Source organism: Desarmillaria tabescens, assembly GCF_030435595.1.
Source record: "Desarmillaria tabescens strain CCBAS 213 chromosome Unknown EV420scaffold_5, whole genome shotgun sequence".
Taxonomy (NCBI): domain Eukaryota; kingdom Fungi; phylum Basidiomycota; class Agaricomycetes; order Agaricales; family Physalacriaceae; genus Desarmillaria; species Desarmillaria tabescens.
The window spans coordinates 1-18,235 of NW_026848304.1; the positions used below are offsets into that span (position 1 = coordinate 1).

Below are 18,235 nucleotides of genomic sequence, written 5' to 3' on the forward strand. Positions count from 1 at the left end.
ACAAAGTACCGAGATTTTACAGCCTCGACAGTCTACTGAAGTTCATGCTTGTGTATTTTTCCCTTGGAATTCCGGGTCTCTGAACACTCTCTGGGATGGTTTCTTTCAAGAGTCTTTTGAAGAATGGAATGCAATGGTTTCTGAATTCCACGATATGGTCTTGCTTTCTGGAGAAAAGGGAGCATATATTGTGCACCTACAAAGTTTAAAACCGATTATTTCAATCCCATTGCCTGTTACTCGCTCCTGTGAATGACTAGTACCTCTGGGTCTCTTACAACCGCTTACACCAGTATATTGACAGTCAAACCTCTTGCGACTGACATAGTAAATGTCGCCTGGGCTCTCAGTTCAGACGAGTGGCTCGATCCACTCGTAATACTATCATATCTCGGCTTGATCTTTATCTACGACGTCAAGAAGCGCCAGATAGTCAGCCAACTTCGGGGACACGGTGCTGTACGTCTTTCCTCCGCCGTAATACCTCCTCCTCCTCAGTTTTTGTTCTGTATAGCCAATAACATACTATAGCCGTCCACCCTAAATTGCCTCATCTTTTCTGCACCACTTCCCGGGACTTCTCAACACGAGTGTATGATCTCACGTTAAAACCCAAACAGCGGCCGTCGAATCCTCGTTGGCCTCCGAACAAGCAACCCAGTCTTGCTGGGCCCGCTCATAGGTCTAGACATGACCCAGATAGAAGGTCCTGCAGACGGCGTAGGACGGTGTGTCCTGGTTCTCATGGGGGGTAGATCGGGAGGCCATCAAGGCGAAGTTCTAGGAGCTGTTTGTAGCATGATTGCTGACATCCTTTTTAACTGATGAAGACATTCACAGGATTTTCATCCTCGACAACCTCTTCTAGCAACATGCGGAGTAAGTCTTTCGTAAACAAATTATGCCCGAGTAATCTAATCGTCAACAGATGGATCGATTCGTCAAGATTTGGCACCTCCCTCCGCAGCTAGTCCAACACAAAGCATCCAAGAATAACGTCCCTTTGCTCCGACAGGACAAGCCTCTTTTCAGTAGTAGCAGACTGCATAAAGCACGGGTCATTTCTGTCTCATGGTAATCACACGTTTCCACATATCCGAGTTTCTTGCCTAAAAGGTTCCAGGTTGGAGGACGATACGTTACTATCTCACAGTGCGCCGGCTATCATGCGCTTGGATCCCTCGGATATTGGCAACAAGGTCACGTATATCGAGCCAGGGACCATCGTCCTATGGCGCTGGCTAAGTCTTAACCGGTTTTTTCCCGCAACGAAGCCTCCAGACCAAGAGGTTCTGCGTGGATGCGCGTCTGTGAGTATAGTGACTTCTATTCTTGGTCCACTAATAAAAATGTCGACAGGACTATCAACAAAGTGGTATGAACGCTTTCTCTCTATGGTCGCCGACTACGTTGAACTTTATATCTAGCTTCATTCAAAATACTATCTGTCTACTCCATTACAGAGTGCGTGGACTCTTACAATCCACCTCGACTCTCTGTTTTCAGGAGTGAAAAACACTGTCCAATTATCCTGTTCACTCGTCCAAACTCCAACACCATCACCCTGTATAATGTTGCCCATTTTGAGGCCCGTAGTGTGCCGCCATTCACCTCGGATGTAGATGATGTCGCTGAACTGACAGAAAGGATGCAGTTGACAGAAGATGTGATTGCACGTCTTGTTGAAGAGCAAAAACCAAGTCCGCGAGGGTGGGAAATCATGCTCCAGGCACAAGACCGTACATTTCCCAGAGTCGCTGATAATGTGAAGGAAACTCTCGTGTCCTGTTCCATGGGGTTCGGAGGTCGGGTCATTGTGGGAACAGGGTCCTTGGGCAGCATATGGATCTGGCGCAGGGGTAAATTTAGTTATCTTTGGTGATCTTGGGCATGCACATTGATATATAATGCTTCAAAGCTTCCAAAGTCTGAAAAGAAGTGATCCAATTCCACAGTAAAAGTACGAACAGTAAGTAACGACATTGCACTCTTATATATATACACAAAAAAGAAAATCTTCTGCCGCCAGTGCACCTCCGTTGACTTGTAACACAATTATACATGCACCGCTGATCTGACTATCAGGATTTGGGGTAGCCATGGAGAGGAGGGCGTACCACTTAATCAAGCTCGATCTTTCCCTACTCGCTTAGGTCCAGGATGAGGAATGACGGACCCCCCAGGCCTTTTGACTGGGTGCTCGATGGCAACATCTCGCTCAGGATGCTTTTGCCTCGGTGCTCGTCAGAAACTTCGACGGGAACATCTCGCTCAGGATGAGCCCCAGGCTTCTTGCCTCGGTGCTCGTCTGGGACTCGTCGTTTGCCGTAGGGAATGGTGGTCTCGTCAGGACTGTCGACGGGAACATCGATGGCAACATCTCGCCCAGGATGCTTTTTGCCTCGGTGCTCGTCAGAAACTTCGACGGGAACATCTCGCTCAGGATGAGCCCCAGGCTTTTTGCCTCGGTGCTTGTCTGGGACTCGTCGTTTGCCGTAGGGAATGGTGGTCCCGTCAGGACTGTCGACAGGAACTTCGACAGGAACATCTCGCTCAGGATGAGGAATGACGGGCCCCCCAGGCCTTTTGCCTCGGTGCTCGTCTTGGATATCGGAGGATGTGGTTTCTCTCTTGGACACATCAGCAGTGTATGCGCTGATGAGATCCAGAGGAGCTGGAGAGCGTGCAATGACCTCGCGCTAAATAGTAGATTAACAAAACGAACGGCAGCGTTGGAGCAATAAGACATACTTGTGGAAACACAAGATGAGCAAGGATTTGGGGCGCTAACAGAACAGCAAAGGACGCAAAAAGAGTCAAGCGGGTGAGCATATTGAACCGGAAGCTGAAGATGGAAAGAAAGTGAAGCTTCAGGCGACATGCCCTGCGTATAAAAAGGAAGAAAACATAGAGTGGGAACGAAAAAAGAAATGAAGGTTGGAGTGGGAATGTGAAGGAACTTGACGTGGGTCCTACTATGAGCAGCCCCTGATACGTGATGGTCATACGCGACCACCTCGTGGTCGCGCCTCAATTAAGTCAGCTACTTCTTCCATCTACCTTTTTTTCCATTCTCCGACCACTGCAAATTCGTGTTTGCCAAAGATAAAATGCCTAAAAGTTCCGCTGATGAGGCATTCCACTTCAACTCCGTCGAAACGGACTGCTGACCGTTCAATAGCCCACATTGACAACTTTACGGCCTCAAACAGTCTCTGAAATTCGTGAACATGGCAACCTGCGATGATTCTAGCGATTGGAGAACGGAGTTGAAGATGGCGCAAGGTCAGTAGACTGCGCTCGAGGACATTGACAGATGTTTTTGGAATGATCAATGAGAAGTACGAGAAAGAGGATGTTGAAACTGATGCTGAAGATGAGTTTGCGACGTAACAACGGTCATCCAAATCGAGAATGAAGAGGAACTGGCAGAGATTGATTAGACGACTCAGTCCAAGTAAGTACGCCGATCGGATTTGTCTGCATACGCCAGGGATCACCCAGAAACTGAAGCTCAGGAAAGTGCAAGAACCTGTCGACTCACAGATGTAAAAATAGGTTGGTAGTAGCACGAGGTTCGCGCCAACCACCTATCAACACGGCAGAAACCTGTACACTTTAGCTCGTAAAACGAAATCTAATGTAAAAGGTTTTGCCTTCGTCGATCCTGAAAATGCCGTCGGTGAAACCGTACAAAACTCCGTCCTGTGGAGCAATGGAATTGAGGTACCTTTTCGTTTTACCGTAAAGTGCTAAAAACAACATAATTGAAGCTAAAACCGAAATGACCGAATCAGAAAGTTATTTTTAGACCATCAAAAGCGCAGTGATATTCAGAAACTGCTCTTCGCTTATTTCTCTCACCGCTTACAATAAAATACTGTACGTGAGTGTACAGTAGAAACGCCAAAATGAGCGTTACGGTGGAGATTCATAGAAACTCGTGACAATAAGCAACGTTCTACGTAGCTATGGGTACCATGTCAATAAGTAAAGTAATAAAGGCGTACCTCAGTCTTCACTCGAATGGGTTAGGTGCGCAGTGGGATGAAAATATCTAAAATACGGTAATGATCGCGCTATTGAACTACTCATCTATAAATAGGGATGTCTGAATGACCCGATGGTGGGTGTCAACTGATCCTCTCGACAACTCGGAAGCGGTCTACGAGTTAGTACGTGTTACGGTTGCCTGATTCGGCAACGAGAGGATGGCATTTCGACTAATTATTTACGAATTCTCCGAATTTCGATGGAGTGACGAAAAAAATGGGAAACAGGTCGACCGTTATGCGTTACTACGGAGGACCAAAGAAGCCAAAGAAGCAACGAATCAGTACTTGCGTTACGTGTTACGGCTCCTACTGTACACTCACGTACAGTAGTCCGTGGTTCGTTGTTGAGTGTTCGCGTCTACTCAAATGAATTCGGGAAGGCACGTATGCCGGGAGGAGATGGAAGGGTTATTTGCTGAAGTCTTCGGCAAGAAAACTTGTTAGAGAGCAGAAACCGGACCCACGAGGATGGGAAATTTTGCTCCAGGAACGGGATCGTGGCATTCCTAAAGGTACTGATGACGTTAAAGAAGCCTTGATGTCCCGTTCCATGAGGATTCGGAGGTTGGGTCCTTAGGGCAGCAATATGGATTTGGCGAATAACCTACCTTTGTGATCTTGAGCATGCACGTTGATATATAATACCTCAAAGCTTCCAAGGTTTGAAAAGAAGTGATTGGGTTCCCAAGTAAAAAAGTACGAATTGTAAGAATGATACTACGCTCTTCTACTGTAAAAAAGTCCTGTGCTGCCAGCGCACCTCCTTTGACCTGTAACACAATTGCACATGCACCGCTGATTTGACCATCAGAATTTAGGTGGTATTCAAGGGAAGGTAGACGTACCACTTAATAAAGCTCGATCTCTCCGCCGACAGACTTGACTGCGAGATGCAGGGGAAGGGGTATATCTCGCTTGACATACGGTACGACGTTTCCGTCAGGACTCTTAGACGGTTGCTCCTCTGGAACATCTCGCTTATACGGAACGATATTCCCATCAGGACTTTTCGAAGCGTCTTGAACTGGGACATCATCCCGTTTGTAGGGAACGATGTTCCCATCCGGGCTTTTCGAAGCATCTTGAACTGGAACGTCGTCCCGTTTGTAGGGAACAATGTTTCCATCAGGGCTTTTCGAGGCGTCTTGAACTGGGACATCATCCCGTTTCTTGTAGGGAACGATGTTCCCGTCCGGACTTTTCGAAGCATCTTGAACGGGGACATCGTCCCGTTTGTCGTACAGAGTTATGACACCATCAATGCTCCTGGTAGGGATCTCGGAAGATATGATTTGCCTCTTGGACACGTCAGCAGTATATGCAGTGATGAGATCCAGAGGAGCTGGAGATCGTGCAACGACCTCGCGCTAAAGAGTGGATCAATAAAACAAATAATGACGCTGAAACAAGAAAGCGTACTTGGAGAAACACAGGATGAGCAAGGACTTGGGACGCCAACAAAGCGGCAGCGGATGCAAAAAGAGTCGCACGGGCGAGCATAATGACGAACAAGTGGGCTTGATGGAAAGAAGGTGAAGCTGCAGGCGTCCAGGCCTCGCAAGGAAAAGAAACGACTGCAGGAATAAACAGGAATAAGTACGAGAAACGTCGAAGGGAAAACACTTACAAGGCTGAAGTGAAAGGGAAAGGAGGGATAGGGTGGGAACGAAATCCTTGGTGGACCTTTTATTAAGTAGCCCCTGATGGTCGCTGGACGACGCGATCATCACCGCGTGGTCATCTGTCATTTGTCATCAATTTTCGCGGTCAACTCGGGCGTGCCTCATCCAAGTTAAGCCTCATCCGTCTACCTCTCTTCATGTCCTCCGACCCACGTTTCTCTCGACTACGGTCAGATCCACGATTTAGACGACCTCGAAAAAATAATTCAAAGGTCAGTTATCGACGACCGCTTCAAATCCGTCTTTGCCAAAGAAAAAAAGTCCAAAAATAAATCCGCTGGTAAGGCATTTTCCTTCAGTTCCGTCGAGACACGAGATTCATCATTCAACAGCCCGCACTGACAAGTACGGTCGCCGTCTCTCTGAAAATCATGAACAAGACAACCTGCGACGGTACTACCGGCTGGAGGACGGAGATGAGGACGGTGCTGAGGAACCCAAGCCGGTAGACTATGCTCGAGGACAAGTGCTTTTGGAATCATCAGATGAGGAAGATTCCGAAAAAGAGGATGCTGAAAGCGACGCTGAAGATGGATTTGTGACGGTTGGCCGGACCGAGGATGTAGAAGAACCAGAAATTGATTTGGACGAGTCCGAGTACGCCGATTTGTCTGCTCAAGCAGCAGCATACACCAAGGATCACCCAGAAACAGAAGTCCAGGAAGGTGCAAGGACCTATCGGCTCGCAGCTGTGAACCTAGACTGGGACCATGTTCGTGCCAATCACTTATTCAAAATTTGCTCTTCGCTTGTTTCACTCACCGCTCCTCCACTCGCTTCATCATCCCGTAGTCCTGAAAAGTCCAAAAAGCGCGCCAAATCCTCCAACGAAATGGTTCGTGGTCGGGTGTTAAGTGTTCGGGTCTACCCAAGTGAATTCGGGAAGGAGCGTATGGCTCGGGAGGAGAAAGAAGGGCCGCCTGCTGAAGTCTTCAAGAAAAAGAAGGTTGAGGATGAGGAAGTGAACGATCGTAATATCTACGAAGTTGGCGATGAACATGATTTGAACGAAGACGCTCTACGAAAGTACCAGCTGGAACGTTTACGGTCAGACGTGTTGTCCATGAACCGTTTCTATCCATGCTGACGTCTAGGCAGGTATTACTATGCTATCATCACCTGTAACTCCGTTGATGCAGCATCGCACATATATGACGAATTGGAGGGCACCGAGTTGGAACGATCTGCAAATGTTTTCGACCTAAGCTTCGTACCAGAAGATATGGTTTTTAAGGGCGAATTTAGGTAATCATTATTCTTCGGATAAAAAGCTCATACTTACGATTTAGCAGGGACGAAGCTACAGAAGATTCTGTTGCTACGTATAAGGGCCTTGACTTTGCCACAGATGTACGCCTTTCTATTCCTGATGCATAGCTCCTTCTCACTTATCTATCAGGCTCTACGACATTCTAAAGTAAAACTGACTTGGGACGAGGACGACCCCGAGCGCAATCTAGTTACGCGGACGGACGTTATCTCGCAAGGAAATAGAAGACGGACATTTCAACTCCTACCTCGCTTCTTCTTCCTCAGAATCAGAAGGAGAAGATGAACGGCAAGACACAGCGCAGAAGAAGTCGCAGCAAAAGGCTCAATCACGAGATAAATTGCGTGCGCTGTTATTGGGTGGGAACGATGATCTGCCCGAGGGCTGGTCTCGAGGCGGCGACAACGACGAGGGTTCTGATGTTGACATGGAGATAACGTTCACGCCAGGGTTATCAGAATCTAAAGGTGATCAGGACTGAAACCACGATCGAGAAATACCAGCGCAAAATGAAGGAAAAGCGGAAGAGCAAAGCTGAACGGCGCACGAAGGGTCTTGAACCGCCGCCAAAGGACAACGACAAGCTTGGCGGAGACGACTTCTTCGATGCTGCCAGCGATGATGAACCCGCGCCTCCACCAACCAAAGAGCCTATTAGCCTAGAGGAGCTCCAGAAACTGGCGGATGGAGACAAAGACGAGGGGCGGAAGCACTTCGATCTGAAGGCCGTTTTGAAAGCTGAGAACAAGTCAAAACGGAAGGGGAAGAAGGGCAAGAAAGCTCGAGAACAAGATGCTAATGACGAAACCCAACCAGATTTCGCACTCGATGTCAAAGATGATCGTTTCAATGTTCTTCATGAAGATCCCAAGTTTGCAATTGATCCCAGCAATCCTCAGTAAATTTATCATCTATTTTCGTTTGCAATCATGATCTGACGATTTTCTGCACAGGTTCAAGAGAACAAAAAGTATGGCTGCGTTGCTGGAAGAGGGCGGCAAGCGTAGGCAAGCAATTCGAGGAGAGAATGAGTCCTTGGATAAGACTACGAAGAAAAGTGAGGCAGAGGGTAACCGGAATCTACAAAGTCTGGTGGAGAGTGTTAAACGAAAAAGCGCCCATTCTGGACAGCGTGGTACGGGCAAACGACAAAAAATCTCATAGATTGGTGTTACATATTTGTTTAGCTACTTGTCCTGATGATACCTTTTTTCTCGGGGTTACTACACATGCACCAAGTGAGGGAGAGTCGATAACCAGCGGTCATGTAATCTTCGCCTTGGAGAAATCCAGTTCTGGGTGGGCAGCCTGGAATTTTTGAAGAGCCTAGTAGGGGGGGATCAGAGAAAGCCTGTTTTTATCGAGGACGCATAAATTGACCTCCATCTTCTTGAGTTCATCGGACGTTGGTTTTCCCATTTGCTATATGATTATGAGCAAACGCGATACTCAAGACTACAGGCAGTGGCTTACCTTCTGCTGGTTGTCAAACTGAAGAGATCGTTAGCAAAATATCAAGTTATATTACGCGTTACTTGCCATCATTTTCTCTACCATTCCTCTGCATGGATCGTTTAGAAGAAGTCAAGACAGAGAAACGGAAAGTACCTGGTCTCCCCATCAAGATCGCTGAGCTTGCTGTTCTCTGGTTCGATCTTGGTGGTATCGATCTTGGGATGGTGGGTAAGGACGTTTTCCCACCATTGTTCCTTGTTCACTTTCTCGAGATGGATATGAACAGCTTCGTTATCCTCTGAACGAAAAATAAGCATCTGTTCCCCAATAGCTCCATCACACTTACGAAGTGTCCAAGTACTGTCATCCACCTTGATTTCCTTGCAAAGTTCGCCGTCCAGAGTCCTCTCCTTCCCTTTCAGACCGACGCTCAGTTTCTTCTTCTGAATAACAATCGACAGATCTCTGGCGCGGGTTCCCTTTGGAACGGGAACGACGAGATCAAGTTCAGTCAGCTCTTGGTTCCAAGTGTACGGTAATTCTAGCACAGAGATCATATAAATGAATGAATAAATCAATCCAAGTGAAGCAGAATAGGCCATACCAGCCTGTTCCCTCGCTTCCCTCGCGCGATCCTCCTTGTCCTGTTTTTGCCGTTCCTCAGGCGAAAGTTTGTCGTACTCTTCAACACTCATGCGCGCCATCGTTGTTGCAGACTTGGATTCGGAAAATGGGAAAAGCCTATTGGCTAATTGGGCCCGAAGCCGTTGCTTGGATCAGCCGCCCTCGCCAAATACACCCGTAACGACTTCACCCTTCTCTCACCAACACCTCCCATGGCGGAGTTCACACCAAAAAGCTCGTTCAACAAAGCGACAATTGCCGGCGCACAAGCTGCTACAGTCGGCACACTCGTTAGCGCACTGCAAAATGCGCTCGGCAACCATTCGTACGGTGCAGCGGGTGTGTTGACACGGACAGGCGGTACAATTGGTTTCTTCGGTGCGTAGCAGTCTGTGTGGCTACGGAAGCGTGTTGACTGGTCGATAGCTGCCGTGGGTGCCACGTTTGCGTATACGAGCGCCGCTGTTGCCAACCAACGGCAGACGGACGATTCGTTGAACACCGCTGCTGGAGCCTGTGCTGCTGCATTTCTTACCGGCATGCGTGGTACGTGATCCTTTGCTATATAGTTCAGATTCGTAGTCTCATTGGCATTGCAGCGCGTTCTTTCCCCGTCGCAATAGGCGGATGCGCGTTCATGGGTGCATTCTTGGGAGCATATGACTATGCTGGCAAATTGGCATCAACAGAAGGAGGTGCAATAGATCCTGAAAAGCGGCGGAAATTCTTCAAGAACCCAGACTTGGTTGTAGATTTACCCTCAAAGTAATTCATCATCGACAATGCAATCATACAATCAACAAGACTAATTATCACCACACGGATACCTACTCTCCGTCGTTGTTTCTCTCTGCAAGAAGCTCATAACGCCGTTGTATTTCAACATGATGCTGGCAATGGAAATCTGCCCACGATGCCGCTGTTTGGCATGTTACCTTTCCAATAATTGATTACGATAAAAGGTGTGATGAATAAACTTATGGATCTTACCTTCCTCGTCAGCTTTGCCCAAATGACATCGGGTTCATCTTCATCCTCGTCTGCACCGTCTAATGCAAAAAATTCCACAACAGTATTCAGGTCCTCTTCAAAAGGATCTCGTTGTGCCGATCCTGTTTGGACCAGCGAAGCTATCAGGAGGAGGAGGACTTGGTGCTGCTGGCGGAGGTGTTTCCATGATAGAAAAGCTATGCTCGGTAGCTGGAGCTTGATTTCTCTTCAACCGTTGAGCGATGCCGACTCTCTTTCGAATAGTTTCAATGTCAGTGCGAAATCCGTCGGCCTTCTGGATCTGTTCACGCCAAGATTTATTAGAATGATGAGGCATCTTTGGAGTATTAGCTTAGTTCAGATCATAGGGATTTGAGAAATACCTTTGCGAAAAGTCGATCAGCAATAGCGATGTTTGTGATGTTGATATCGCGTTTGACAAGGACTTCGACATAGGACCGGACGTATTCTCGCTCCTCTAACGTGTATCGATATCTTCCTTCCGAGAACAGTACGCGCGTATGTTCTGGGGGCGGTGAAGGTGATCGTAAGTTCGAATCCCAAGCAACAGGCTTCGTTGTCCGTTGACTAGAAGGAGACTCGTTTTTGATCTTGCGTCGTTTTGACGGTTGATCGTTTCTGTCTAGACTTGACCTCTTGTTTTGGGACGTGCTCGGGCTCTCTTCTATCCATTCCTTCGCCACCGTCGCCTGTGCATCTACGCTGACTCGCTGTTTGCGCTGCTTCTGGGGTCCTTTGCGTTTATTCTGTAATTTCGCGGGTATGTCGAAAAGATAATCGGAATGATCAAGGAGCTGCTTCGCCTTGACGCAGTCGGTCACAAACGACGCGTTGATAGCTGGGACACCATAATAAACAGCTTCGCTGAGGTCGGTATCGAAGGTCTTGCACTTTTGACTAAGGATGCAATAATCTGCGCGTTCTTTCTGATGTGCTAGTTTACCCCCGTGTTTCTATGGAACTCACATCAAGATAAGGCTCGGTAAACCAGAGGAATGCGTACTTTGATCTGGGAAGTGGTCACAGAACGCTGCGTACTAAATCCCATGTTTACTTCGACAAAAAAGTTCAAGCTTTCACCAGTTTCTGGATCGGTAAATATATTCGAAGAAGCAGGGGAGGCAATGGTAGGCATTTGGGATGGCCCCGCAGATGAAACAGTAGGCGAGCGAGGGATAGGTGATTGTCTTCTGATGCTACCCTTCGATGTGCTGAATTGCTGGGACGAAAAACCGTTTGGTATGGAAGATTCTACAGAGTTAGAGCGGGAAAGAGAAACAGAGGCAGAATTGTCTGGATGCTGGCCTTCATACTGAGGGATGGGTGAATGAAATGGATGAGCTACGTTATTGGATGGGAGGGAAGGTTGCGCCTGGGACATTTGATGGTTTCTATAAGAATCGACCAGTGCGCCATACAGAGGGTGTCGGTGATCAGGAATAGACTGCGGCATCATGTTCGTCTGGTACATATGGCTCATCATATTCATTTGGTTGAAGAATTGCTGCATCATGTCCGGATGCATCATCAGCGGTGGGAAAAAGGACGCACTCGGCGTCGCCGATCCGGCAGAAGCTCCAGGCAGGGGCATGGCATTCTGTTGCATTTGTGGAACATTCGGAGAGGGATCTGATGGTGCTGGAGGAACAATAGAAGCAGGTGTTTGAATGTCGTTTACGATAGGCGACGGCGAAGCATGGCTTGCAGGAGGTTGAGGCTGAGACGGAACTGGTGTTTTTGACGGAGCATGGTTTGCAGAGCTGCTCTTCGATGTGGATGGCCTGACATCGACGGGCGTTTCTCGAGGAGTAGGTAGAGGACTTCTTGCGCATGTTGATTAGACTGCTTTGGTTACATAGAACATCCTGGACTCACTTGACATCCTCATCTTCCGTTGACCCGATGGGCAGCCCGTCGTCATGTGTCGTACAATGCCCCCAATTGTCGTCAGCTTCTAGCAGCTTGCCAGCAGCAGAGCATTGTTGGACCCATTGATGATTTAGAACAACCTTGCCGGGATCGGTCCCCCAATCACGAATAAACTGGCGTCCAGTGTCAGACTGGGGATGAACGAGAATGTACTTGGCACTCCTTGGATCGTGACAGAGAGAGGCACCTAATTTCTGTACCAGAGTCAATGCAATGCAAGGAGGGGAAAGCAGACAAATGTACCCTCAACGAACGAAGCAATTTAGGACGTCCGATTATACCACCGGCACCTGGATCAACAAAGATGGCGCCGGCATCACGAAATAGAGGAGGAACAGAATCATCAAGTGGCTGCGATGGCAATGATTCGACGCTCATGGTAGTAAAAGCATGAAAAATGAAGAAGAGCAAGAAAAGGTTAAAATCTGGCTTGGAATGCAGGTGCCAGTGACGTAAAGCGTAGCAATATTTACAAATCTTATTTTTGCACTTCTTTTTCATAAGTAGTCACTAGTCACTGTCAGTCACTGTCAGACTTTGCGGTGTTGATTATTCCCAAATTGATACCCTCAAAATCTCAAGCGAAAAGTGCATAATAGCATTATATAACAGTGACTGGGAAACATAATGCATGATATTGAGAATATAGTAACACAAAGTCCCCCGAAAAAGCCACTGCCACTTAACGGTAACTGTTCAGAGACATGAGAATATGCAAAAACCAATAAAGTAAAACGACGAACCTCTTTTGCCTGCGAGCACGGGCACCGGCACCACCGAACTTTTTGGGCTCCATCCGTCTGGGGTCAGCGATCAACAGCGTTCGGTCATATGCCACCAGCTTCTTCTTCAACTCCAGTGCGCTGTAGGCGTCAATGTATTTTGCGTAGTACGCGACAAGGGCCTTGGCAATGGCCTGTCGGATGGCGTACACCTGGGAGGTGTGTCCACCACCCTTCACCCGGACACGGATATCAAGGACAGTGAAGGCGTCCTCGCCAGCAACGAGAACGGGCTCGTACACCTTTAGGCGAAGAATTTCGGGTTGGACGAGGTTGATGGGGGAACCATTGATACGGATGAGTCCACGACCCTCCTTGGCGTGGGCAACAGCAGTTGCTGTCTGTAGCGCAGTCGTTACTTGAGATTTCTTCAGCGTAACCTAAACCGACGCACCTTCTTCTTTCCGAACGTTTGGACGGCCTTGGTTGCTGAAGCCATTTTGTGATATTAGGATGGATGGCCTAACTGATGAATCTAACAGACAAGGTGAAAAGTGTTAGATAAACAATATTTCATCCAAAATGACGGTTTACTCACCTTGATCTTGACGTCGAGCCTGTCTGCGTGCAATCGTTGAGGGGAATATCGAGCCGTGGGAAGGATTGAGAAAACTGTACAGTTCCACATGCCGACGCGGAATTATCCGGCCGAATTGTGCCGGCCGCTGACCTAATACTGCTCCCTTCTTCCGACTTCTGCCACAAAATTACAGTCAACGTTCAGCTGCGATGCTCAAGACAGTAGGACGTGTACGTTGTCTGCAAATGCTACCAGTATCTTTGCTTATATCACATTAGAGGTCACCCAGGCAAATACTTCGCAACAGGGTCTCGCAGGCTGTTCCTCGACCAGCTGCAGTCGCAAGGCCTGCTCGGTCCTCGTCGAGAGTCCAATCACGTCTGCCAGTATCGTCACCTACAGGTGCGTATTTGCATCCCTAGAAGGTATCAATGTGGTCACACAAATTCAGCACCCTTCGCTTCTTGAGCCCGTATACGTTTCGCTTAGTACACCATTCAAGCCCAAGCGCACGGACCCAGATCCACAAGAAACCCTGGTCGACTTTGGACCCTACCGTCTTCAACCATCCAATCCGACGCGATATTCCTTCACCTCTGCGTCGTACAATACCGCGACTCCCTCCGCCAAGGGTCTGCAAACACCAAAACTCGCGGCGAAGTTCGCGGCTCGGGCAGGAAGATTCGCCCTCAAAAGGGCACGGGAAAGAGCACGTCTTGGAGATGCTCAGAGTCCCTATGCTCAGAGGTGGAGGTATCGCGTTCGGTCCCAAGCCGCGCGATTTCAGCACCAAACTTCCCAGGAAGGTCATTCAGATGGGCATGAGGGTTGCGCTCAGCGCAAAAGTCAAGGAGCAGCAATTTGGTGTCATGTTCAGCATGGATTGGCCGGAACCCAAGACCAAGAGCCTCGCCAAGAGGCTGGAGGATCTCGGCCTGGATCAGACGTTGTTCGTCACTGGAGAGGAGGAGATTCCTGTGACTTTGGAAAGAGCCATTCGAAACATCCCAAAGGTGAAGCTGACGACATCAAATACGCTGACCGTTCACGAGCTACTCAAGTGGCGACGCATAATGCTAGATGCCAAAGCGGTGGACTTTTTTGAACGGACATTGTCACGAACTCCCTCTACTGTCGCCCACTAATACATTTTGTTTTTTTCATTCCGGATCCAAAAGTTTACCAAGCCAGCTAAGGTTGAGGAATACCCGTATACCACTACATATATGTAGCAAGAGGATCCTCGTCATAAAACTCGTCGTCCTCATCTTCCTCCTCCTCATCCCATCCATCATAATCAACCTCCCAATCATGTTCCCACTCAATCATCTCTTCCTCGTCCTGGTCCCAAAAATCGTCTGCATCCATCCCTTCCTCGTCCTGGTCCCCAAAACCGTCTGCATCCATCTCTTCGATATCTGGTTTTATCAGACCGCTTGGACAATCACTCTCTATAAGGCAAATACGACCATCCTGAATACACGACACGACGGTGTCGAAAAATGGCGGTTCGGAACACCCTTTTTTGAATTCAAGTGTGAAACGAGGACATCCGGCTTCAACGCGGCGCTCAGCGAGCTCCAGTAGCTGATACGGACTCTGCGCATACTCCCCCGTCATGGAAAAGAAGACGGAAGATAGATGAGGGAAAAGGGAGAACGAAGATGACGGACGGTCTTCTTTTGAAGTCCTTGTGATGTATTGTATTTGTGACTGAGGTCGTATGTCTACCAACTCCAAACGTCTCAGCTCCTTCAATGAGAGGAAGAACTCTTCGTCGGCCGATGATACAGCATAACGCTGGATGCGTAGCGTCCGTAGCTGGGCCCGTTCCCCAAAATGAGCTTTCAAATTGATATCCAAGACGGCAGTCCCGACCACCTCTAGATATTCCAGATTTGGAATAGATAATGAACCAAGAACGCAGTCACACGATGCTGGGTCATTACTATGCGAGTGATACACAAAGGATACTGCCAGGGATTTCAAAGAAGCCGGGGCAGTGATGGTGAAAGGCGTAGTGTCTTCTTCATCAGTGCCAACCACTGTCGCGCCTGTATGAAACCTACGTAGGATGAGTGTTTCAAGACGAGGCGATTCGGCAAACAATTTCTGGAGGTCTGCGTGAGTCGGGGAATAATCGCTGAGCTCCACTTTGGTGAGACTATCCTTTGAAGAAACAATGTTTATGAAACGTCCTTGAGTGTCAAAATGACAGAGGGAGTTAGTGTTCGTAAAGAGTGGACGAAGTCTTGTTATCGACCACAGACCATCTGTGATATGGATGGAAAGGCTGGCAAGATCGGGAGGAGAGATGGAGCGGTAGGCATCTGAAAATATGGCATAGATGTCGGCATGTGGAAGAATCATGGTCAGAGTTTGAGCACGGGAGATGTGTGGTGCAGTTATATCAGCAGTTCTACGGGCGGCAGTTGAGGAATCAGGGTCTGAGGGGTAAAGCGTTTCGATAGTGATGTGGATGAGGCGACCCTTTGATCGCTCCAGGAATGCCTGGGCGGCTGGAAGGTGTCGTTCCAAGGAAATGTGAATAGTGGTCCATAGTTCGGAGGCTCCAATAGCAACATTTCGCCAGTGACGACAGATGCTACATATCAAAGCCAGGAGGACCTTATGTTTATCGGATGACAAGCCACGAAGGCCGGTAGCGAATATAGATGCAAGTAGCTCGTCGGGAAGTTGGTTTATCTTCGAAACAGACGCCATGTCTGGCGGACAAGATCAGCTGGCCAGAATAGAGACAGGCAAGCATTCCTACTTTCAGGATGATGAGAACAGCTATCAGGCGATGGAATTTGTAAAGAAAAGGAGTGGTAAATGCAAGAAAGAGAATAGCGGTGAGCCGACGTTGTGCTGTGAGATGAAGAACAGTAAAGACAAGGAACTTCAGAATCACGAACGTCAGTCGCACGTGACCCCATGTCCTCGCTGAGGCTCGGACTACTTCAAAGCAACTTAGATGACTCGATTCGACACTATTCAATAAAACTGGAGAAATAATACATCACAAAAGGCGCTATTTAACAGTTTACCTGTCCTTCCATTAATCTGCGCTCCAACTGGTGCAGAACGACTCCGCCTGCGAACCCGATTTCAGGATACTCAGTAGTACTGATATATTCTCCCAAAATTCTGCCCTGCTCTGCCAGATACATTCATCAGAAAATAATGATATGTGACATTTTGGTGCTTACATCTCTATAAAGGATAGTCAATATCGCGTTTCTTTGGCGTGCAAGTTAAAAATGTGATCTTACAGTTCAGTATCCTGCGTAATATTCCGCCTGGTTCTCATAGTCGGATGAATCAAAGCCATAGACAGAATCAATATCAAAGTCGGAATCGTAATAATCTTCATCGTCATCCGACCATTGGAAAGAGTATACTGGGGGAGGTGGACAGAGCAAACCGGGAAGATGGTCCTTCGCTTCGACGTGAATACGCTCATCCTGAGGACCAAGGGTACGCGACATGCTACGATGGTAGCGTGCTGGTACTTCGATAGAGAACTTGGTGCAACCATAACTCTGGATGGCCAGCCGCGCCAGGCTTATCCACTGGGACATATCATAATTCCCATTTGACTTGTCACCAAGCAAGATAGACGACAGGTGGGGAAATGGTAGCGTCGCTCTTTTGCGGTGTTTTGCAGACCACTTCACATCTTTCAAGTTGTCCACCAGTTCCAAACGATTTAACAGCTTCAAAGAGCGGAAAAACTCAGTGTCAGCAGGCAACACAGAGCACCGCTGTAAACGCAGCGTCTTCAATTTCGGCAGGTCTTTGAAATGGCTGCCGAGATTAAGACTATAGGAAGAGTTATCGCCTAGAACCTCGAGATATTCGAGGTTCGGAAAGCGAAGAGAGCCAAGGACACATGAACAGTCAGGCGGGTTTCCTGCATGTGAAGACTTGACATGGCTGTAATCAAGATGAACTGCGAGCGATCGCAGAGAGCTGGATGTTGATATGGTAGGTTGATTCACCTCCTGGCGTCCCGCCCAGCCCGGACAAAATTGCGATAGGATGAGAGTTTCGAGAGATGGAAAGTGAGTGAATATTTTCCGCACATCTTCAAGCTTAGGATGAACGGATGTCAGCTCGAGTCTGGTAAGCCCAGAGACTGAGGTTGTGTTCGATGATAAACCTCCATTCCCATTAGAACCGACTGAACAAATGGAATCAAGTAAGGGGGGAGAGTTTTGTGACCACCCTTTGACATAAACGGAAAGGCTAACGAGATGCGGAGTTGACACCGGTCGGTACAACGCAGAAAATTTTTCGGCGCCTTGAGTATCGCTAATGCTCAAGGAGAGTGTCCTCGTACGCCAAAGATGGACCGATGTCAACTCCGCAACTCGAAGCCCAGATTGTCGACTGAAAGTCGCCGAAGGTCCCCGGAACCCGCCTTGACCAAAGGCGACCTGGACGTCAACATCCAGAAGTCGCGTCTTTGATCGTTCAAGGAAGAGTTCCGCAGATGGAACATGGTTAGGATTATGTATAACAATGGTGGTCCAAAGCTCAGATGCCTCGATAGCAACATCCCGCCAACGGCGACATATGCTGCACACTTGAGCGAGGAAGGACCTGTGGTTTATTGGAAGCAGGCTGATAATCGCAGTGGAAAAAATGTAAGCTAGAAGCTCGTTGGGTAAACGCTCATTGATTCTGCTGATCCCAGTCGATTTAGTTGTTCCCCGCCTGCTTTTGCTACTGGAAGGCTAAGAATCAGGTGAGCGAATGCAGAACCCAAAAGACAAGGATTATACCTTTGGCTTTGGTATCTTCGAGGTTGCATCCTGTTTCTTTCCTTTATTTTTCTTCCGTGTCATTGTGGCCGATCGATAAGAGGGTAAGTACGATGAGAGTGATGAGAAAGGACGAGA

General features: G+C 48.1%; 11 protein-coding genes across 11 annotated transcripts; 4 read left to right on the forward strand and 7 right to left on the reverse strand.

The window, feature by feature from the left end:
- The first annotated feature begins 446 nt into the window (after positions 1 to 446).
- On the forward strand, positions 447 to 2,050 carry EV420DRAFT_925852 (uncharacterized protein). Its single transcript, XM_060484006.1, has 7 exons — positions 447 to 459; positions 515 to 789; positions 841 to 879; positions 929 to 1,074; positions 1,124 to 1,310; positions 1,360 to 1,375; positions 1,428 to 2,050. The coding sequence occupies exons 2-7, from the start codon at positions 691 to 693 to the stop codon at positions 1,880 to 1,882; spliced, it is 942 nt and encodes a 313-aa protein (XP_060335920.1). The 5' UTR covers positions 447 to 459; positions 515 to 690; the 3' UTR covers positions 1,883 to 2,050.
- Positions 2,051 to 2,141: 91 nt separating this feature from the next.
- EV420DRAFT_1637046 (uncharacterized protein) lies at positions 2,142 to 2,832 on the reverse strand (the record flags this gene model as incomplete). The annotated part of the gene is made up of 2 exons (XM_060476657.1): positions 2,142 to 2,699; positions 2,752 to 2,832. The coding sequence occupies 2 exons, from the start codon at positions 2,830 to 2,832 to the stop codon at positions 2,142 to 2,144; spliced, it is 639 nt and encodes a 212-aa protein (XP_060335921.1).
- Positions 2,833 to 4,708: 1,876 nt separating this feature from the next.
- On the reverse strand, positions 4,709 to 5,774 carry EV420DRAFT_1511786 (uncharacterized protein). Its single transcript, XM_060471603.1, has 5 exons — positions 5,683 to 5,774; positions 5,654 to 5,657; positions 5,475 to 5,626; positions 4,901 to 5,422; positions 4,709 to 4,850 (listed from the first exon to the last, which is right to left on the reverse strand). Exons 3-4 carry the CDS (start codon positions 5,553 to 5,555, stop codon positions 4,904 to 4,906), a joined length of 600 nt encoding a protein of 199 aa, XP_060335922.1. The 5' UTR covers positions 5,556 to 5,626; positions 5,654 to 5,657; positions 5,683 to 5,774; the 3' UTR covers positions 4,709 to 4,850; positions 4,901 to 4,903.
- Positions 5,775 to 5,874: 100 nt separating this feature from the next.
- On the forward strand, positions 5,875 to 8,181 carry EV420DRAFT_1759641 (uncharacterized protein; the record flags this gene model as incomplete). The annotated part of the gene is made up of 9 exons (XM_060480593.1): positions 5,875 to 5,906; positions 5,950 to 6,017; positions 6,070 to 6,784; positions 6,836 to 6,982; positions 7,030 to 7,087; positions 7,137 to 7,154; positions 7,198 to 7,445; positions 7,483 to 7,905; positions 7,961 to 8,181. The coding sequence occupies 9 exons, from the start codon at positions 5,875 to 5,877 to the stop codon at positions 8,169 to 8,171; spliced, it is 1,920 nt and encodes a 639-aa protein (XP_060335923.1). The 3' UTR covers positions 8,172 to 8,181.
- Positions 8,164 to 9,168, reverse strand: EV420DRAFT_1511790 (nuclear movement protein nudC; the record flags this gene model as incomplete). The annotated part of the gene is made up of 7 exons (XM_060471604.1): positions 8,164 to 8,333; positions 8,388 to 8,429; positions 8,481 to 8,498; positions 8,547 to 8,568; positions 8,616 to 8,760; positions 8,809 to 9,003; positions 9,067 to 9,168. Coding segments are annotated over 7 exons (587 nt in total), but the record flags the coding sequence as incomplete, so codon positions are not given.
- A 104-nt stretch (positions 9,169 to 9,272) lies between these two features.
- EV420DRAFT_925998 (uncharacterized protein) lies at positions 9,273 to 10,034 on the forward strand. The gene is made up of 3 exons (XM_060484007.1): positions 9,273 to 9,464; positions 9,513 to 9,632; positions 9,686 to 10,034. Exons 1-3 carry the CDS (start codon positions 9,299 to 9,301, stop codon positions 9,853 to 9,855), a joined length of 456 nt encoding a protein of 151 aa, XP_060335925.1. The 5' UTR covers positions 9,273 to 9,298; the 3' UTR covers positions 9,856 to 10,034.
- On the reverse strand, positions 9,854 to 12,486 carry EV420DRAFT_1511795 (uncharacterized protein). Its single transcript, XM_060471605.1, is given in 6 exon segments — positions 9,854 to 10,216; positions 10,236 to 10,413; positions 10,460 to 11,050; positions 11,101 to 11,917; positions 11,973 to 12,220; positions 12,270 to 12,486. 6 exon segments carry the CDS (start codon positions 12,402 to 12,404, stop codon positions 9,966 to 9,968), a joined length of 2,220 nt encoding a protein of 739 aa, XP_060335926.1. The 5' UTR covers positions 12,405 to 12,486; the 3' UTR covers positions 9,854 to 9,965.
- Positions 12,487 to 12,553: 67 nt separating this feature from the next.
- On the reverse strand, positions 12,554 to 13,390 carry EV420DRAFT_1511796 (ribosomal protein S9). The gene is made up of 4 exons (XM_060471606.1): positions 13,347 to 13,390; positions 13,203 to 13,283; positions 12,770 to 13,149; positions 12,554 to 12,718 (listed from the first exon to the last, which is right to left on the reverse strand). Exons 2-4 carry the CDS (start codon positions 13,245 to 13,247, stop codon positions 12,709 to 12,711), a joined length of 435 nt encoding a protein of 144 aa, XP_060335927.1. The 5' UTR covers positions 13,248 to 13,283; positions 13,347 to 13,390; the 3' UTR covers positions 12,554 to 12,708.
- A 147-nt stretch (positions 13,391 to 13,537) lies between these two features.
- On the forward strand, positions 13,538 to 14,473 carry EV420DRAFT_1637053 (50S ribosomal protein L4; the record flags this gene model as incomplete). The annotated part of the gene is made up of 3 exons (XM_060476658.1): positions 13,538 to 13,558; positions 13,609 to 13,730; positions 13,780 to 14,473. The coding sequence occupies 3 exons, from the start codon at positions 13,538 to 13,540 to the stop codon at positions 14,471 to 14,473; spliced, it is 837 nt and encodes a 278-aa protein (XP_060335928.1).
- A 16-nt stretch (positions 14,474 to 14,489) lies between these two features.
- EV420DRAFT_926077 (uncharacterized protein) lies at positions 14,490 to 16,436 on the reverse strand. The gene is made up of 2 exons (XM_060484010.1): positions 16,105 to 16,436; positions 14,490 to 16,054 (listed from the first exon to the last, which is right to left on the reverse strand). Exons 1-2 carry the CDS (start codon positions 16,265 to 16,267, stop codon positions 14,547 to 14,549), a joined length of 1,671 nt encoding a protein of 556 aa, XP_060335929.1. The 5' UTR covers positions 16,268 to 16,436; the 3' UTR covers positions 14,490 to 14,546.
- Positions 16,437 to 18,231, reverse strand: EV420DRAFT_926076 (uncharacterized protein). The gene is made up of 2 exons (XM_060484009.1): positions 18,119 to 18,231; positions 16,437 to 18,070 (listed from the first exon to the last, which is right to left on the reverse strand). Exons 1-2 carry the CDS (start codon positions 18,179 to 18,181, stop codon positions 16,607 to 16,609), a joined length of 1,527 nt encoding a protein of 508 aa, XP_060335930.1. The 5' UTR covers positions 18,182 to 18,231; the 3' UTR covers positions 16,437 to 16,606.
- Positions 18,232 to 18,235: the final 4 nt, after the last annotated feature.

Bases quoted from the DNA above. Each gene is read 5' to 3' on its own strand.
- EV420DRAFT_925998 (XM_060484007.1), top strand. From the start codon at position 9,299: ATGGCGGAGTTCACACCAAAAAGCTCGTTCAACAAAGCGACAATTGCC. The intron at 9,465-9,512 runs GTGCGTAGCAGT...ACTGGTCGATAG, and splicing joins CGGTACAATTGGTTTCTTCG to CTGCCGTGGGTGCCACGTTT. The intron at 9,633-9,685 runs GTACGTGATCCT...TTGGCATTGCAG, and splicing joins ATTTCTTACCGGCATGCGTG to CGCGTTCTTTCCCCGTCGCA.
- EV420DRAFT_1511795 (XM_060471605.1), bottom strand. From the start codon at position 12,404: ATGAGCGTCGAATCATTGCCATCGCAGCCACTTGATGATTCTGTTCCT. The intron at 12,221-12,269 runs GTACATTTGTCT...ACTCTGGTACAG, and splicing joins AATTGCTTCGTTCGTTGAGG to AAATTAGGTGCCTCTCTCTG. The intron at 11,051-11,100 runs GTACGCATTCCT...TGAGTTCCATAG, and splicing joins TGACCACTTCCCAGATCAAA to AAACACGGGGGTAAACTAGC.
- EV420DRAFT_1511786 (XM_060471603.1), bottom strand. From the start codon at position 5,555: ATGCTCGCCCGTGCGACTCTTTTTGCATCCGCTGCCGCTTTGTTGGCG. The intron at 5,423-5,474 runs GTACGCTTTCTT...TCCACTCTTTAG, and splicing joins CTCATCCTGTGTTTCTCCAA to CGCGAGGTCGTTGCACGATC.
- EV420DRAFT_1511796 (XM_060471606.1), bottom strand. From the start codon at position 13,247: ATGGCTTCAGCAACCAAGGCCGTCCAAACGTTCGGAAAGAAGAAG. The intron at 13,150-13,202 runs GTGCGTCGGTTT...ACTGCGCTACAG, and splicing joins AAACGTTCGGAAAGAAGAAG to ACAGCAACTGCTGTTGCCCA.
- EV420DRAFT_926076 (XM_060484009.1), bottom strand. From the start codon at position 18,181: ATGACACGGAAGAAAAATAAAGGAAAGAAACAGGATGCAACCTCGAAG. The intron at 18,071-18,118 runs GTATAATCCTTG...CCTGATTCTTAG, and splicing joins CGAAGATACCAAAGCCAAAG to CCTTCCAGTAGCAAAAGCAG.
- EV420DRAFT_925852 (XM_060484006.1), top strand. From the start codon at position 691: ATGACCCAGATAGAAGGTCCTGCAGACGGCGTAGGACGGTGTGTCCTG. The intron at 790-840 runs GTTTGTAGCATG...AGACATTCACAG, and splicing joins AAGGCGAAGTTCTAGGAGCT to GATTTTCATCCTCGACAACC. The intron at 880-928 runs GTAAGTCTTTCG...AATCGTCAACAG, and splicing joins CTCTTCTAGCAACATGCGGA to ATGGATCGATTCGTCAAGAT.
- EV420DRAFT_926077 (XM_060484010.1), bottom strand. From the start codon at position 16,267: ATGGGGTCACGTGCGACTGACGTTCGTGATTCTGAAGTTCCTTGTCTT. The intron at 16,055-16,104 runs GTAGGAATGCTT...CTTGTCCGCCAG, and splicing joins CTGTTCTCATCATCCTGAAA to ACATGGCGTCTGTTTCGAAG.